Genomic DNA, 11,785 nt, shown 5'->3' on the forward strand with positions numbered 1-11,785 from the left:
CAGATCCTAGGCTCCTGGGTCAGCTGACCCGAGGGGGCGAGCTCGCCGATCTAGGCCGCTTACCTCGGCCTCAGAGTCGCCACCGCCATGGCCAGCCAGTCGCAGGGCATCCAGCAGCTGCTGCAGGCCGAGAAGCGGGCCGCCGAGAAGGTGTCGGAGGCCCGCAAGCGTGAGTTTCGGGGTGGGGCGGCCAGGCGTGGTGCCAGTGCACGAAACGCCGCCAGGCCGCAGGAGGTCGTAGGTAGATGAGGCCCGAAAAACTGCGGCGTAGAGGGGTGGTGACAATCGCGGGATCTTGTGTGGCTCGAAACTGTCTGGATCTGAGGCTCTGGAAGGCTTGAGGGTCGACTGGAAGCCGCGATGTGGGGTAGTAGACAGGGCGTGGAGACAATAGTAGGTGGATGACCTTGGGGTCTTGGGAGGCTTGTGAAATGGGCTTTTCAAACGGAACTCGTCTTTCTCCCTGTCACTTGCTCCTTTGGGTTGTTTTGTGTCCGTGTACAGAGCTACCGTAATCCATGCTGTTGAACACAGAGTCCTCTTTGCCACGTCTGCTTCTCTTGTTCGCCACGTTTAGACAGTAGCCAAGGTGTATACGCCTGTTTAACTTTTCCCCCATCCCCACAGCTAGCATCTTAGTCCGGGACACCAGGTTTTCTGAGGCTCTGGTACCAGCGTGCTTCGTTAATTCCTTTAAAAAAAATTTTTTTTTAATGTGATTAATATGTGCCAGACGCATTACCCAGTGTACCGGTGACCGGTGTCTCCATCATCATGGTATTCAAAAGCCCCAGTGGAGGAAGCCAATGCTGGGTGGGTTAGTTGCAGATGAGATGGGGGCTAGAGTTAGAAGTGTAAGGTTGCTAAGGAACTTAACGGGTGGATCCAACCTCCTCCAAGTGCATTCTCCTTCCATCAGAGTCCTCCCTGGGGTGCGGATAGGACTTCCCCACTTCCTTTACAGTCAGTTTAGCGCCTGCAGAATAAAGACCAGGTTCCTTTTTCTTTTTTTCTTTTTCTGAGCAAAACAGTAGGGTTTATTGAGCAAAAGTACAAAGGTCTCAAGAGTGAGAGGGCTGGGTTGCCCAGACCAGATTCCTTAATAGGGTGTAGGCAGTGTTTTTGGATCGGGCTCTAGCTTTCTTCCCTCATCTCATTTTTGGGTTCTCTCCTCCAGCCATCCTGGGCCACTGTGATGCCTTATTTCACCTGCAAACCTCGGTACAGCTGTTTTCTCCAGTTGAAAGTGCCTTTTCCTAGTTTCCTCTCTCTTTAACACTTAGTCTTCAGATCTCAAAATTTAGGCAGCATTTCTTCCAGGAAGCCTTCCCTGCTTTGTCCTTCTCTCAAACCAGGCTGAGTCCTTCCTAAGACCTTATTTCTGTCATCGCGATGCGATAACAGGTTTCTTAATAGGGCTTAGTCACTAGACTAAGCTCCTGGAGTACATGGACTGTGTGTAACTTAATCGTATGTGTTCATTTTCCCATCTGGTGAGAAAGGTATCCTTATCCCTGTTATACAGATGGGTGATAGGAGGCTTATTGAAATGATTTGACCATACCGTGAGAAAAAGCATAGCGGGAGCCTAGAGGCCTCTTTTCCCATGCAAGGAGTATGACCCTTAGTAATTCTTTGGTGTTTCTCTTGTTATTAGACACTTTTATCCCATACCCAAGTAGATTTCAAGCACGGCTCTTATATTTTCTGGCTTAGAGTATTTCCTATGAAATACTCTATTTCATAGGAAAAGCTTTCTTTGAGGGAGCTGAGGATGATGGGAACAAGCCTTTTATTCTTGCGCTGGTGACTGGAAAGTTTTGTGTTCTTCATAGAATATTTCTCATCATGGCCTTGATGATAAAGTATTTCCAGAATGACTTCTCAGAGTTTGTCCTGTGGTGGCTCATTAGTAACAGAAGTTACTGTTGGGAAGTATGTGAGATTATTTGGGGGAGGTGCAGGAACAAATACTTGTAAGATGGTCAGAATAATTCTGAGTGTCTTGGATGTAGGGGTCATGTTATACATTTTTCTTTATCTCATCAAGCTTAGTGCAGGGTCTTGTATAGGTCATATAGCTATTACATATTTACTGAATGAATTTGTTTTAAAGGAGTGAGTTTATGGCGAATATACATCTCAGAATTTGCAGTAATTAGAAACAGAAGTATTGAGGGGTGCCTGGGTGGCTCAGTCGGTTAAGCGTCCGACTTCAGCTCAGGTCACCATCTCGCGGTCTGTGAGTTCGAGCCCCATGTCGGGCTCTGGGCTGATGGCTCAGAGCCTGGAGCCTGCTTCTGATTCTGTGTCTCCCTCTCTCTCTGCCCCCTCCCCTGTTCATGCTCTGTCTGTCTCTCTCTCAAAAATAAACGTTAAAAAAAAATTTTTTTTTTTAAAGAAACAGAAGTATTGACAAGAGCTACAATTTGAAAAAAATCACTGCCTTTTTTGATTTGTAATTATGGTTATCTTGCCCATTTAGGAATTGGGAAGAGGCAGTACATATGTGGCAAAGGGATCCTACTTAAATTTTTCTTGAAATTGTTTCTTTGGACCATAAAACTTAAAAAAAAAATTGTGTTATGGTTTATTTCATTGACGTAGCTGTTTCAGTGATGTTTATTTCATTATGGGAGCCAATAAAATACTGGCTCCCACAAAAATAAGGTGTAAAAGAAATATGATTTCCTGTTCAAGTATTTATTTTTGGTTTTCAGACAAGCCTATCAGCATTGAACTTTGAAGATATCTGATGGGCAGGGAATGGTTTATCTTAATTCAGAGAACTTTGGGAGTTAGCAGTGACCAGGAGAGTGGTATTGTGAAATTATGTGGAGCTAGCATAATGTTTGAGTCATAAGTGTTATTTGTAGATTGTTGGTTTAGGAAAGACCTTCAGCTCTGAAGTATGGGATAAGGAGGATGGCATGTGGAGGACAGGGGTAGAAGTTAGCTCACAGGGACAGCAGTAGGCCCTAAATAATACTGGAGAAAACATACACTTACAGAAATAGGTTTGGGGTTTTTAGAGAGGTCTGTTGATTGTTTCACCAGAAACATGATGGAGTGTTGATGTGGGGTCATTATACATCGAAAATCCTGTTCTTCATCAGGAGATGGGAGGTTAAATTCACTTTCATTTGTCTACATGGCTTGAGTGGGATTTGGGAAATTGATGTACAAGAATGTCTAATAAAGCTTACTTTTAGGTGCAGGATGTCTTTTGCTCTGGATTAAATAAATGCTCAGGTTGATCATATAGCCTCAATTTGGGTTTCTGAGAAGTTTGATCAGTGAGCAGAGGATCAAAGCAGAGAATATATGCTGGCTGGTCTTGGGGTCTGTTTTCAGACAGGGTCTGATGGAATTTAAAGAATCTTTTCAGCTGTATGTTTATTCTCTAGAAACCAGAGCCCCTGTGTCTCCTCACTTCTTAGATGCTTGTGCAGTCTTACCGTCCAGTGCTTCCCATTTCAGGATACCTTCCCAGAACCACTTTGTTACTTATTTCCTTGTGCACAGGCATGGTTTTAGTTTCCAATATTACATCATCTGTCTCATTAGTTACATTTTAGGTTACTGTCTCTTGGGAGCATATTCCTCTCCTCACTCAGCTTCTAAGCAGACCTCTAGTTACAATCAACAGCATACTTAGGTGTTTACTTCTTAGGAAGAGCAAGAATTCCCCAGATGGGTAATGTCACCCATTTTATGTTGGTTCTTAACAGTGGAGATTGAGAGAATATTCTGACACATTGCAGAACTGTTTCCATCATTTTTCTGTTTGCAGTTATGGAAGACGGTCCTTTTTATCTGGTCACTTCCTAGCTAAGTACAGCTTGCAGGAGGCAGGAACCTATACTGCTACTTAGCTTTGAATTCCCCCGTGCATGTCTCTTGGGACTGTAGCATAAAACTTTTTTCCTTGTTACCTGTTAGAGTTTACTATCTCAGTCTCTGCTTCCTCTTCTACTTGTCTTTTAACCACTTCTTGATGCAGCTTTTTCCTTTGAAAACAGGAAAGAACCGGAGGCTGAAGCAGGCCAAAGAAGAAGCTCAGGCTGAAATTGAACAGTACCGCCTGCAAAGGGAGAAGGAGTTCAAGGCCAAGGAAGCTGCGGTGGGCCTGGTTTATTTTCATTACTGCTTTAGTTTCCTGAGGCTTTCCTCTTCTTCCCTTTTCCCCAGGCTCTCAAAATATCTAGCATAGCTTGGAGATTGTGATTTCTGGCAGAAATTTGAAGGTTTGTCTTTTGGATGCTCAGGCTGAGTCTCCTCGGTGATCAGTTTTTAACTAACATCGAACCCTGGTCTTCACTTAGTCATTTCACAAATATCTGTTAAACATGTTAGCTTGTGCCAGATGCTAGGGGGTCAGCTGTGAGCAGAAGTCGACATGGTCCCTGCCTCGTGGAGCTTACCTCCTATAGTCTGATGGTCAGGGAGACTCGGCAATGAAATGCAAGTCTGGCGGAGTTCCAGCTGTGAGAGAGCCACCGTGGTCGTAAGCATACATCAGGCGGAGCCCCACCTCAGTGTCGTAGAGACACTTAGCAACAGTACAGGCCGGGCCAGGGAGCGTGAGATGCATGAAGTACTAGTACAGCAACAGATCCCAGAGGGGGGAAGGGATGAAGGAGGGCTTTAAGGAGAAAAGAAACTGTCAGGTAACAGAAAGCAATTCAGGCTGATTTTAAGGAAAATGGAATTTATTGGCTTGTATAATGAAAAACCCAGGCAAAAGGCTAACTTTATTTTGATCAGGAGCTTAAATGATGCTCTCAGGACTTCATTTCCGTCTGTCAACTCTGCCTTGTCTTTGTGGGCTCCATTCTCAAGTTCTGCTCTGTGGCCTGCATTGGGTGTTCCAGGCGCACACCCTCCCAGGCCTGAGGCACGTGCCTCCCTCTGAGCAGTAAGTGGCAAAAGTTCCTTTTATCTTTGCACTGGGCGGCTACAGTGCTGTTAAAACTTAAAGTGTCTCTGGCTCTCGCAGCGGGGTAGATGGGTGCTGTAAACTGTCAGACCGCCCACAGAACAGTGTGGAAATACTCTTGTCGGGGCGACCACTTCATCTTATTTTTACATCTACGCTGCAGTTACTCACAGAGCCTGGATCAGCGCTGTGGTGTAGGCATGAGCCCCGAGGTTTTCCAGCAATGTTTGTGGTAACCCCTTGGGCTTTGTGACCGCGAACCCAGACTTGGCATACAGTGTCTATTCGTAGAACAGAGGTTGTGAAGGGTCATAAGTTTGAACTCAGGAAGCTTGGGTTTGAATCCTTGCATGTTCACTTTGACCTCTTTGAGCCTGGGTCTCCTCATCTGTGAAAAGTGGAGGGATGGCTTCTGAACAGGTTTTGGAGGAATAGGTAACATGCGAGAGAATGCTTTCTCGTTAAGCACTGTAGTGTGCATACAGATAGGAAGGCCTGTAGCTGTTAACATACACGTAAAGAGGCAGAAACAGGTTACAAGATAGAAAGGATCAAATGCAAAAAAGCTTTGTCTTCAAGAACCTGACAGGTCTCATTCTAATCAAGTAGGCATACACTTGACAAAAGCCAGCCATACTGTGAAGACTGAGGATAAAGGAGATTTATCCGTCCATGTGTGTTATATTGTGACTGGAATTTGAAGGGGTAAGACACGAATATGGTAAAAAAATTCAAGCAGTAAAATAGGGCAATGGTGAAGTTAGTTTCCCTCCCACCCAGACCTGGACTCCTCCTCAGAGGCAGTCACTGTTAGTAGTTTCTTGCAAATCCTTCTAGAATATTCTGTTTGAAAGAAAAGATGTCATGTATTCATAATGCTGGTGAATCCACTGCCGAATGTAAGAACTAGAGCATTAACCAGTGTTGGTTAATGTAAATTGCGGGTTCCTCCCGAATTGCATCCTGTTGTGCCCTCAGGTTTATTTATTTTTTTGACTTTTTTTTTTTAACATCACTTATTTCTGCCTTTTAAAACCACACAAGGATATGCATTTACCAACCACGCTGACACCATTTTACGTCTTGCTTTTTTCTTCTTAAACTGCATATTTGACAGTTTGTACCGTCTTGCTGTACAACGGGTCTTAAGGTTCTTTCCAGTCTTTGGTTAAGGCGGTCCATTAGACACTAGAGAGATGTGAAGGGACTGCTCTCCGGGGTAATTTCTGAGCGGTGGAAACGCTGTGCAGTTTACCTTTTGATAGATGTGTGAAGGTTGGCCACCAAGGGATTGCGTCCTTTCTTTGCTCCCACTAACTGGGAACACCACCTTCCCGCATGCCCTTCAGTCACGAGGTCACACTGCCTGTAGCTGATTCTTTGTATTCACCGATGAGACTGGGTTTCTCCAGAACTAAGGAGGTTGTGCCAACCAGAGCGTCAGCCTGACCTTCCCTGTGTGTCCTTGCCCCCCGACTCCAGGCCCTGGGATCCCACGGCAGCTGCAGCACTGAGGTGGAGAAGGAGACCCAGGAGAAGATGACCATCCTCCAGACCTACTTCCAGCAGAACAGGGATGAAGTCCTGGATAACCTCTTGGCCTTTGTCTGTGACATCCGGCCAGAAATCCACGAAAACTACCGCATAAACGGATAGGGGAGGAAGGAGCAGCTCTGCGCGCGGATTGGCATTTTTCGATGCCTTCGTGGTTATGAGGCTTCAGCAAAGCTTGAGTTACTTTCTTGTGAAAAGGCATTAAATTATTTCTGTATGTCATATAGTAGATCCCTTCACTTTTTAGAGAATAGCAGATCTAGCTTCTTTGTACAAACTTAGAGCTTATCCAAAGATTTTCTTTTACCTCATATTTCTTAAAATTTAAAGTGTATATGTTGTCTGTTTCCTATGCCTTTTAGCTCAAGCAACATATATATCAATACTTTTTCTTTCTTAGATGTAGTAAAAAAAAAAAATGAATTTTTTTTTTTTTTTTTTAAAGAAAGAAAGGGATTAAATATTTTTTTTCCCTATAGCTTTCTTAAAGGTCAGGGGCTTTATCTATGAAAAAGTAGTACATAGTTATTTGTAACTTGTGTGAAGCAGCAGCCAGCCTTAAAATAGTCCTTTCTGGCTAAGGGTTAGAACAGTAAATACTAGTATAATTGTTTGGGCTGCTTTTAGTTTCTCTTAATCAAAATTACTAGCTGATAGAATTCAAAAACTTGTTACATCGTGTACTGATAATCATTTAAAAGTAAAGACTTTGTCATGCATTTTCCCTTCTTCTGGTTCATCCTTTTTGATAATGCAAAGTACACTCTGACCCAGATGTTGTGCAGAATTTCACTTAGGAAATTAAATTAGCACATGTATCACATACCCATTTGCACGCATACTTAGAAAATATTTGCGGTATGTATCTTAGCAGGAAGGAAATCACTTCTGATTTTACCCAACCCACTAGTTTGAAAACAGCATGTAACTAGTAAGTCTGTAGTTTGCCTTTTATCTACTGGGGGGGCCCTATTTCCTCCCTGGTGGGCTACCTGATAAGCCTAATACCTATAGGAACTTCACTCTTAGGAATTAAATGCTCTGTGGCTCTCTATTAGCAGCAAGTCTGGCTGCAAAATAATTTCTAGTAGATGAAAACAGTTGAAAGAGAGCATGATGGGATTTCCTTCCTTGTTCTGAAATAGTAGGAGGGAATTAGATGCCCTTTAAAGAAATCACATTTTCTATGACTCAGGATGGGTTGGTCTCAGGCCACGTCCGTCTCCAGTTTCTGTTCTTTTTTATAGTAGAATTCCTCGGGTGAGTTTTCTATACGAGCTTTCCCAGTTTTTACTGTTCAAGCACTCCCATCAGGCTTGCCACCCCACTGAAGCTGCATGTCAAGGTCAGCAGTGCTGACCACATTGAGAGGTCCAGTCTTCTACTTAACCTTCAGTCCTGTTTGACAGGTCTGACTATTCCTTCCAGAACCGCTTCCTTAGCCTTGTTGTGCAGTGATGTGCTACCCTGCTCCTCCTCTGTCTCTTGCCAGTTCCAGCTCCTCTTTTCCCAGGGATTTGTTCTTGGACTTGTCTACACTCATTCCCTTATTGAAACCCACCTACTTTTCATGGCTTTGGATACCATCTATGTTGAAGACCCTAATTTATATCCAACTTCTCTCCTGAACTCTAGAGTTGTCAGATTGCTTGTTTGATATTTTGATTTGGATCTGTAATAAATCTCTCCATCTTAATGTGTTCCGTAGTGTACCCGGTTTTGTTAGGACTTTACTCCTGCTGTTGCTAAGTGCAGCAAACCCCACACCCGTGTCTACCACAAATCCAGATTTCCCAAACTGGAGGACCATGAAGAAGCAGCACCTGCATTCACTGGTTTACACCCAGTATTTAACCTGGTTGCCACCAATATTTTCATCCTGGATTAATAGGGTTGTACTCACATATATTTTTGCTGGACTCTGCTTCCAGCCCACCAGCTGAATATTGGTAAAGTTGTAGAAGCAACATAAGTACTTCAAAAGGGGTGTGCTGTAGGGTCAGTTGAGAGGAAAGGTAAGATGTGAAAAGTTCGAGCTTGGTGGTCTGGGAGAGAGGAACCTAAACGGTCTGAAGAGTGAATTGAATGTAACGTGAGTGAGTGACGAGACTTGGCTGTTCTAGAAGGGGGAAGGGTGGCAGTAGTGGCTGATGGACGAGGTGGTGTGAGGGAGGTGAGAACACGTTTAAATGCCTGTGGGGAAGGGGGAATAGAGTGAGTGAGACTGGAGACTCGGGTGGAATGAGATCCCGCGAGAGCCAGGCGCAGAGGGAGGGACTAGCTGTGGCCTTCAAGCTTGATGGTACTCAGGGAAAATGGTGGGTATGCAGGCCTTCCCGGGCCAGTTGAATCTATCGATTTCTGGGAGTGGGGCTGGGACGAAGATAAAGCACCCCTGGGGAAGGCCTTCCATTGTGCCCTGATGTGAGAAATCAGCATGTTTGGTTCTTTGAGCACTAAGGCAGATAGGGTTGGTTCTGACACGGAAAGAACGTGAAGATACACGTGCAGAACAGTGTGCAATTTGTTCCCACTGAGCGTAAAGGATACGGGTGTGCCTGTGTGTACGCACAGGAGATTTCTGGAAGATTGAGGACGCTGGTGCTCATTGCAGGAGACAGTGCCTGGGCTGCCACAGGAGGGTTTCTTTGTGCACTTTTCATCCACGTACAGGGTCATTCAGCGTCCCCGGCCTCTACCCACTGGATGCCAGTAGCAGCCCTTCGGTTGTGACAGTCAATATCTCCATTGTCAGATGTCCCCTGGGGGCCCAAACCTCCCCCAGTTAAGAACCACTGTCCTGTAGCAACAACAGAATTATTAAAAACAAAGTACTACATGTAATTTCTGGAAAGCTCCAGGTGCTCAGCAAATGTTTCCTAATTTTCTAAAAGTCGCTGCAGGGCAGCTGTTCATGTGGTGATCCAGTGACTCAGTTTACTTCCACTTTGCCGCTCTACCATCTTAGCACACGGTTTCCCTGACGGCGGGGGGTGAGGAAAAGTTGGCAAACACGCCCCGACTCTTCCGTGCTTCAGTCCTGAAATGACACGGGCACTTGTTCTCAGCCCACTGATGGGCGTGGGTCACATGAGCCAACCTAACTGCAAGGGAGTCAGAAGGGATCGCCCTGCGGTATTTTGGATCTTGGGTGAGTAAAAACCATCTACAATTGTTAATAGCTTTCTCTATGCCGGCTGATGTTCTAAGTACTTTTGCGTGTACATTAACTTATCCTCAAAGCACTTTATTTTGCAGGCGATGAGGCCGAGTTGCAAGGATGCACCATAATAGAGCCAAGATCAAGACTGGCAGTCTAGCCAAGAATCTGTGCTTAACCACTGCATGCACGGAGCATATGTGTCTCCCCTTTTATGTTTCTCACCTGTGTGATTCTTTTCTTTACCGCTCTTGAATCCTAGATTAATTGCTCCACTGGGCAATTTCTTTTCTTTTCTTTTTTTTAAATTTTTTTAAGAGGCTCCATGCCCAACGTGGGGCTTGAACTCACAACCCTGAGATTAAGAGTTGGTATGCTCTACCAACTGAGCCAGCCAGGCGCCCCTCCTCTGGCCAATTTCATGACACGTGACCCCTTTGTCTAGAGAGAAGGATGCCCTCAGTATTGTCCATTACTGAAGCCCAGAAACTCTTTCGCCATTCTATTTGATGCCATGGCTCAGACCTACTGACGTTCTCCTTGATAGAAGACGTGAAATAGCTTACAGAAAGTCAGACCTTGTGTGTAATACCTACAAATTCCCCAAAGATGTGCTATTCCCGCTTTATGGGTGGAAAACAAGCCCTGAATTGCTGAAAGGTGAGGCAGTTTGTTAGAGGCCAGTCACAGAGTCTCTGCATCCTTCAAGTGACGGAGCCTGTGTTCCAGGCACTTGTGTAACCATACAACAGCCCTGCAGTTTAGGCACAGGATCTCACTCCCATGGATGGGAAAGCTGAGGCCCGGAGAGGTTTATCGAATGCTCAAGGTCACAGGGCAAGGGAGCCGCAAGAGTGGGCATCAAGTCCAACCGGATCAGACTGAAGGCTGCGAGGGAAAACCTGCCGTGCCAGGCCTCCAGGCTTTTCCTGAGGTGTGTGGTGGGTGGAGTACTCAGCCTCGTAAAGCTTCAAAGCCTGTAGCTAACATTCTTGGCACGCTTGGGCTTCCCCGCTGGAAGACTGATGGCACCAGAAGTCCATGGAAGCTGCTCGGTGGAAAGGACCTGCGCCCATGAGCCTCCCGTGCTCCTCCTCTTTCACCTCTTCTGTTTTTCTTTCCTTGAGGGGCAGTCTGGGAGACGGCAGAGGGTTTTGTCCTGTCAGCTGCTCCCGTCACTTCAGTGGCTCCGAAATTCCCGAAAAAGCTTGCACACAGGCAGCAGTTCCGGTTTTCCTCCCTCCCACTCCCCTTCCCCTGCGTAGGCTGGTCTTACGAGGCAGGAGAGGCACATTCTTAATGGCGAGATTCGGCCAGTGCTTCTGGGAGAGGAAGCCGCCAGATCAGGTCAACGTCTATCTTCTCTGGCTTTTGAAAAACTTCAGATGACACCGGCTCGTGGGTCAAATGTCAGCTCAAGGCCATAGCTCACTGTGTTTGGAGAGGATGAGCGATGGGGATGGGTGGGCTTGGAGGGTCAGGAGGTACACAGCCTGCCCTTTTCTCCTACTTGAAAGTAAGGAAGGGAACAGTAGCAACATTCTGGAACACATGGCAGCAGCTGAAGATAAGATAAAGGGAGAAGCTAGGCTGCTTGTTCCAAGAACATGATTGGTGCGGTTGAGAGTTTTTAAAAATAGAAAGACCAGAGGGCGGAGCTTTCTAGTTAAAAGCCTGAGTATTTTTTTTTTTTTTTAATGTTTATTTATTTTGAGAGAGAAGGCATGTGCAGGTGCATGAGCAGGGAAGGGGCAGAGAGAGAGGGAGAGAGAGAATCCCAAGCAGGTTCCCTGCTGTTAGCCTGGAGCTTGACTTGGGGCTTGAACCCACGAACTGTGAGATCATGACCTGAGCTGAAGTCAAGAGTCAGACGCCTAACCGACTGAGCCCCTCCAGGCACCCCGAAAGCGTGAGTACTTTCAGTTGCCCTTCCCTCCTCTCCCAGACACGTTTGTTCTCGTTCTTGAGGCCTTGCCCTGTTTTATTCTCTTCGTACCTGTCCCTGGCTCTTGTCTTCCTGCACCCTAGAAACAGCTCCCCGACACTCCAGGCCTTCCTGACAGGAATTCAGAGTGTTTCTTTTGGTTTTGACCCAGTTTCCTGACAAACAGCATGTGACTTGTCTTATTGCC

At 45.7% G+C, this 11,785-nt stretch overlaps 2 protein-coding genes across 5 annotated transcripts in view; both read left to right on the forward strand.

Annotated features, from left to right (window-relative positions):
• Positions 1-2: 2 nt before the first annotated feature.
• Positions 3-8,193, forward strand: ATP6V1G1 (ATPase H+ transporting V1 subunit G1). Its single transcript, XM_003995777.6, has 3 exons — positions 3-169; positions 4,023-4,123; positions 6,422-8,193. The coding sequence occupies exons 1-3, from the start codon at positions 88-90 to the stop codon at positions 6,593-6,595; spliced, it is 357 nt and encodes a 118-aa protein (XP_003995826.1). The 5' UTR covers positions 3-87; the 3' UTR covers positions 6,596-8,193.
• Positions 8,194-11,399: 3,206 nt separating this feature from the next.
• TMEM268 (transmembrane protein 268) overlaps positions 11,400-11,785 on the forward strand; it is a 43,073-nt gene continuing 42,687 nt past the window's right edge. For all 4 annotated transcript variants that reach the window (XM_019816415.3, XR_006589190.1, XR_006589192.1 and 1 more), the window contains exon 1: positions 11,400-11,562. The gene's annotated coding sequence lies outside the window, so the exon portion shown is untranslated. The remainder of the gene's footprint in view (positions 11,563-11,785) is intronic.

Source organism: Felis catus, chromosome D4, assembly GCF_018350175.1.
Source record: "Felis catus isolate Fca126 chromosome D4, F.catus_Fca126_mat1.0, whole genome shotgun sequence".
NCBI classification, from domain to species: domain Eukaryota; kingdom Metazoa; phylum Chordata; class Mammalia; order Carnivora; family Felidae; genus Felis; species Felis catus.

Excerpts from the sequence above, each read along its gene's own strand:
- ATP6V1G1 (XM_003995777.6), top strand. The coding sequence starts at position 88 with ATGGCCAGCCAGTCGCAGGGCATCCAGCAGCTGCTGCAGGCCGAGAAG. Across the intron at positions 170-4,022 it reads GGTGTCGGAGGCCCGCAAGC|GAAAGAACCGGAGGCTGAAG; the intron begins GTGAGTTTCGGG and ends CTTTGAAAACAG. Across the intron at positions 4,124-6,421 it reads TCAAGGCCAAGGAAGCTGCG|GCCCTGGGATCCCACGGCAG; the intron begins GTGGGCCTGGTT and ends CCCCGACTCCAG.